The 6507-nt window shown below is 32.4% G+C and overlaps 1 protein-coding gene across 1 annotated transcript; it reads left to right on the plus strand.

Moving 5' to 3' along the window:
* Positions 1 to 634: 634 nt before the first annotated feature.
* LOC103503384 (zinc finger protein JAGGED) lies at positions 635 to 2753 on the plus strand. The gene is made up of 5 exons (XM_008467560.2): positions 635 to 751; positions 870 to 958; positions 1062 to 1193; positions 1410 to 1500; positions 1869 to 2753. Coding segments are annotated over exons 1-5 (795 nt in total). The 5' UTR covers positions 635 to 749; the 3' UTR covers positions 2350 to 2753.
* Positions 2754 to 6507: the final 3754 nt, after the last annotated feature.

Raw genomic sequence — 6507 nt, forward strand, 5'->3', positions numbered from 1 at the left:
ACAAAAATGTGATCGACATATATATTCCATTTGGGAAAAAATTAGAAAATAAGCAAGATGATGCATAGAATAACTAGGGTTTCATATTCATTGACCTAATAAGTTATTTATATTTAGAAAGATTTAAAATACTGAGCTAGGCAAGAAGATGTACATAAACTCAGATCCTAACTCAAAGATACAATGCCAATTTAATTGCAATAGCATAATCTATATGTATTACCAGAGAGCATATAATGACTAGCAAACATAAAACATAAAAGGTATTAGGTTGAAAATTTAATAAGAATAAATTGGGGGGCATAGTTTTTAACTTTGTTTGATTTGAGGATTAGGCTTGACTTAAAATTGATTGAATATGATAATAATAGTAAGAGGAGTATATTAGATGGTGTGATATATGTCCTCGAGTAACTAAAAACAAAGGCAAAAAACGTCCTTCTCAACGAAACGAGACCAGATTTTTGCACATAATACCCCTTTAAACCCCTTTGATTTGTTGCATTTTTAAAGTCACGAGAGGGTTGGTGTTGTCTCTTTGTTGTTGTTTCAAAGAGAGAGAGAGAGAGTGGCAGATGAACTGATAGAGAACTTTCAAAGCTCTTTTTCTTCAACACCCATTACTCAACTACCATCTCTCTCAAACTCAAACTCAAACTCTTTCTTTTTTATTATTATTATAATTCTTTATAATACTCTCCTTACTCCCTCCTCTCCAACACATACTCTCTCCTTCTGTCTGTTTCATCATGTAACTAAAAAATAAAAACCCCCTCAACTCTTTTTTTTTTTTTTTTTTTTCTTTTCCTTTAATTGAATATTATATGTTTTGAAATATCTGATGTTGTGTTTAATTTGTTTGTTTGCAGGCGATCCGAGGGGAGTCCTTTAGACCTCAACAACTTACCTGAAGATTATATCAGAGATGGAAAACAGATTATTGAAGATAGCTCAAGTGGTAAACTAAATAAAAACTATTCATGAAACAAAAACTATACTTTTTTTACTCTGATTTTGGGAGTTAATAAAATGGTTGAGTACTGTATGTGTGTTATTTGCAGGTCATAGGAAAAAGAAAAGTGGGTTAAAGGAGGGAAAAGAGGAGTCGGGAAAGGTGTATGAATGCAGGTTTTGTTCACTCAAGTTCTGCAAATCTCAGGCTCTTGGTGGCCACATGAACCGCCACCGCCAAGGCAAAATTACTGACTAATATTTTGATTTTTTTATTTGTTTGATTTTATGAATGATTAGTCATGTCATGAAAAGAGGAGAAAAAAATAAAAGAAAAAAGGGTGATGGAGGAGGGGAGTTTGTTTACTTTTATGGGTGAATTATTAGATGCAGCTGCTCGCAGGTTTGTTTGTGTATGATTTGATTTTTGACTTCATTTGTGTTTGGTTTATGGTCAGAGAGAGAGACAGAGACACTGAATCGAGCTCGTCAGCTTGTTTTCAGTAACGATAACCTCGCCGCCCAACCTCCTCCTCCTCCTCATTTAGGGTATTTTTTTCATCTCTCATCTTTAAATTCATTATTCAACCCTACATACATTTCATTCAACTTTGAAACTCTACCAAATTAGATCCAATATCCAAAAGTTGAAAGATCGGCATATTCCACAATTTTTTCCAAAATAAAATATCCGATAATTTTGAGAAAAAAAAATTCTAATCCTTAACCATGTTCAAATCTAAAAATACTATTTACCAATACTTTGGAAGTTGGAACAGTAAAAAAGATTGCAATATGTTTTCTTATACAAACCATGTTCAAATCTTTTTTTTTTTTTCTTGGAATTTCAAGAACTGGAAAATTACTCACGTCTCCTATAAAATTTGTGTTTTTTTTTTTTCTTTTTGGGTGATTAGGTGCTGCCATTCAATGGCACCGGCAAACTACCACACTGCCGGCGGCAGTGGAAGCGTAGGAAGTGATTCAACGCTGCCTCTTAGATTCCCAACGAGAATGTTCTCTGGGTCGTCTCCAGGCACGCTTCTGCCACAGCCGCCCCCACCACCGCTACCTTCATCGCATCAGCCGTATCTATACAACTCACCGACGCGGCCGTCTAGTTTCCCTTCCTACTATCCTCCTCCACAAGCCTCGATCAACGACTACTACGTGGGACATGTCTTGGGGAACCCTTCTCAATGCAGCCATCAGACAGTGAACTACGGTTCTAGCCCGGTGGAGTCGAGTAGCTACACTTGCATCGGAGCTCCGGTAGGACATGCTGCAGCAGGGTTCGGTGGACGAGATGGTGGTGGGAGTGGCGGTAGAGATGGATCACAGCAGCAGCAGCGCTTGGACGTTCCTTCTTCGATCAATCGGTTTCAAGATGGATTCTAAAAAGAAGATTAGAATATTTTTTTTGTTTTAAAATTTTTCTGAGTCATGTATTTGAAATTCTGCAATGACACGCCACCCAGAGAAAGAGAGAGAGACATAACAAACTGACAAATGGGGTCATAAATCATAATACAAGGGAAAAGGAGGGGAGAAAGAGGAGGGTTCTTGTTTTGTTTTTTCTTTTCCTTTTTTTCTTTTTCTTTTCCTTTAAATTTGGTGTTTTAATTTGAAACAGCTTTTGAGCTCAGAGACAAGCTCAGCTAGTTTGGCATGGAGCTGTGGGGGGAGGATGGAAGAAGGGGGTGGTGTCTTTGTAATTGGTTTGTATTGTACTGCCTAGCTATCTGTGAAAAAGGAGCAAACTGTGAAACAAGAGATTGATGGGACAAGAAGTTAGATATGAACTGAAAGTTCCCAACCCTCTTTTTGCAATTTCAGTTCTTTTTGCATGGCTTTTGTGTTTTCTTTTTTCCTCCTTAAAAAAATTGACCATACTAAATTTCTATATTAAGTTTTAGGGTTTAATTTCAAATGGGTATATGGACTTCAATTATGTTACAAATTGAAAAATAAGATTCTAATTAAGTTTTATAGGATTGAAACAGAATAGTTTTATTAGCTTATGATATTCCCTAAGATCTCTTGAATATGTGTAGAGTTTTAAAGAAATTTTTATGAGGAAGGAGTTAAGTGAAGAAATTGTCAGGTGTTGTCTTTATGGATTGTACCTGGTTTGTATTGATTTATTAAGATAGGACCACACTATAGACGTAAGTAGTCCAATCAATTTTTTTATCAGGTTTCCTTCTTTTACGTAATGATTTCTATATTTAAGATCATATATGAAACTCATGCAACTTATCTAATTTCTAGTATTTTCACAACATTCTTATAGCTTTATTTATCATGAATTAATTCTTTCACAATTTGATGATATTTGTAGTTAAACTTCCATAATTTTTTTAAATCAACTTGTTTGCGGCTGTTTGTTATCTCCTTGCTATAACATTCATAATTGCTATTTTATAAATAATTTATTAATTGAAAGGAACAACTGACATCTTTTAAAGTAAAATATAATTTAAGACACATTTCAATTAATCTTAAGATTAATTTATTTGTTAGAGAGAACTTGAAAGAAGGTAGAAAATAGTAATTTAAAGAATATAACACAACGATCTATAGGGTCAATATAATAGATATGCTCCCCATTGTAAAGGAATTTAAGCTTTTGCTGGAAAATATAATTAGAGATATTGAAGAAAAAATGTATGGAGTCTGATCTCTTTTGCCCAACAACACCAAGGTTGGAGGCTTCTATTTTCTATTTAAAAAAATAAATAAATAAAATAAAAACTAATCTTTCTCAAACATGTTGTATGGTGCTTTTTAATGAATGTATCTCTCATGACCATGCATAGATGGATATGTATTATGTATAAGTCAAAAAAATGGGAAAGCGTGACAAGAAGAAAATACGTTATTTGGGCTTCAATAATTGGCCCAACCTTGAATATATAATTTTTTTCGAAAATACGTAATACTAATTTTGAGATTAGAAACTCCATTCTTTATTTCAAGATATAAAAAAAATTTAGGAAACAACTTTTAATGGCATAAACTTGATTTAGCCATCTAATTTTAATTAATTTCAATAACTATAAATTAGTTGATAAATTAATATATAATGTTTGATAAATTATATTAGTATAAAAATGAAAACCAATTTCATAACAAATGCAACACTTGAATATGGGAGGGTACATATTATATCATTACTTTCGCTGTTCTTTGGTCTAGACGATCAAAGCCTTAATTTATTTATGTATTATTATCGTTATACGCTTGTCTTCTAGTATGGCAGTAAAATTGTCTCGGGATTCAAAAAAAAAAAAAAAAAAACAGACATATATCTTAAGGAAGAAAGCTTCTAATCTTCTAAAAGTTTCGATCATTCCATTAATTAAAATACAAACTTAGATCATCTACTTTGGGACGACTATATTCATTTAGGCCCATTTAGCTTATACAAAGCTATCAGATAGCATTTTATTTTTCTGATTCGATAATTTAATCTATGATTTTTTTGTCACGCTCCCACTTAAAATGTGTCTTCTATATTTAGACTGTGGACATGACTTAGAAAAACCGACATTTCGAGGTAAAACAATAGAATGCTTAAATACTTTTTAAACTTAACTTGATCCTTAGACCTAATATTGCTAGTGAAAGCTTCTACTATGCAATAGGACAATAGGCAATATAAAAATTAGTAATCCTTTTATAATAATCTTCTTACAACATAAGCGTAAAACTTACAACTTAAAGATTACAACACTTAAGCTAATTACTACTACGCAACAAAACTAGTACTTACAAGCGGCCTCCTCTCACCTCACTTGATGGCACTTATTCGCTTAATCTAGGGAGGGAAAACTTAAAATTTAAGCTAATGGCTTAGTGAGTTACAAGAATTCAGAAATACGTTTTGGGGAATATAGTTGCACACAATTAAAGTTTTCTCATTTTTAGAAACATCTTAATGTCTTACCATGCGTTTAACAACGCAATAGTCATATTAGCCTCTATATATTTTTAACACCTGGATATTGAACTTCCTCAACGCAAGGACTACTGTGATGATTATAACCTCACCCATCAGCATTCCTACGAACTATCATTCAATACCAGGTTACTCCGACGATTGACTTGAACACGAACCATTCAACATATTTAACCATCCTTCTATACCAAACAAACCACTCAACGCATGACAACCTCTACTCTTATGTGCATATAATAGCTAGCTTTGATGAGGAATAAGGCTAATGGTTTTGTATATACATACAAGCATCAGAACAATACAACTTCACAAACTTATACATACTTCAAATTGGTTATGTTATCTTATATATGAGATTACAGTAAGAGCATATCTAACAACATGACTTTGGTGATGAAAGCCTTTTTTTCAAAAGCTTGCTTTTCTTTTCGAAGGGTCACTCACACAGTTAAGCTTTTCTTCCTCTATTTCTCCCTTTCTTATCGCCTAACTCTTTCTTCCTTCTTATCGCTTGATCCTATAATGAAGCTTCACCTTTTACTCCTCTAGTAGAACTTTCTCTTTTCCCAAACCCTTGAATTAATCCATTTTAAACCAATTTATACTTTTCTCTAATCAGGTTAGTCAACGTTACACTTCTCTTAAGCTCAATAGCTCCTACTTAGTGTTTTACATGTGTTAGTTTAGTATCTTTCTCAAACCATGCTTAACTTAAACTTAACTCGTGTTTAGCTAACTAATCAGACTCCTCCTCCCCTAGTTTGTCACCTAACAATTGGTTGTGTTCGTTGTCGTCTTTCCCTTCTCGCATTGAATCCATGGGTAGGTAAGAGACAACCTGGCGAACTTAAACATCTTAGTAGCCAAAGGAAATGAAAGAAAAAGTGATTCTTACAGTAGAGGCAAGCAATTTCATTCATGGTTTAAAATTTTTAAAATTAAGTATGTAACTATTTTCAGATATAACAATATAAACCAAGATATTTCCAAATATAGTAAAATATCACAATCTATGTGAAAAGTAGACCGATAGGTTTGTATATGTGACTATCCTAACACAAATTGACACAGATAATAGTTTAACATGTTTATTGTCTATTAGACAGTAATATTCTACTATATTTATAAACATTTTGAATAGATTTGTTGTTTAAAATAAATTCTCTTAAATCTATAAACAACTGCTCCATCTATAAATTTCTTGTTTTTTATCTACTTTATATCAATATTTTTAAAAAATCAAATAAAGTTTTGAAAACTAGAAAAGAAACGTAATAAAAATATGATATTGGACTAAAAATTCAACTGTTTCACTTAAAACAAATGTAAGAAAGGTAAATTAAATGATATACTTGATTTTCAAAGTCCAAAAAGAAATCCAAATAATTATTAGAGGGAATCTTCTTCTTTTAACATTATATAAGAGACAAAAGTGATCATTAAGTGCACTCAAATATTTTAATTATACGTGGATTCATTCATAACCTATATGTTACCTCAAATCCAAACCTGTCTTAGTGACTAGCTTTTCAAAAAATTTTATTATGCTCCTGGATATTCACTTTACTATTTTCTTCCGATTATCACATAACTTG

The sequence above is a fragment of the Cucumis melo genome, chromosome 9, assembly GCF_025177605.1.
Source record: "Cucumis melo cultivar AY chromosome 9, USDA_Cmelo_AY_1.0, whole genome shotgun sequence".
Classification (NCBI taxonomy): Eukaryota; Viridiplantae; Streptophyta; class Magnoliopsida; order Cucurbitales; family Cucurbitaceae; genus Cucumis; species Cucumis melo.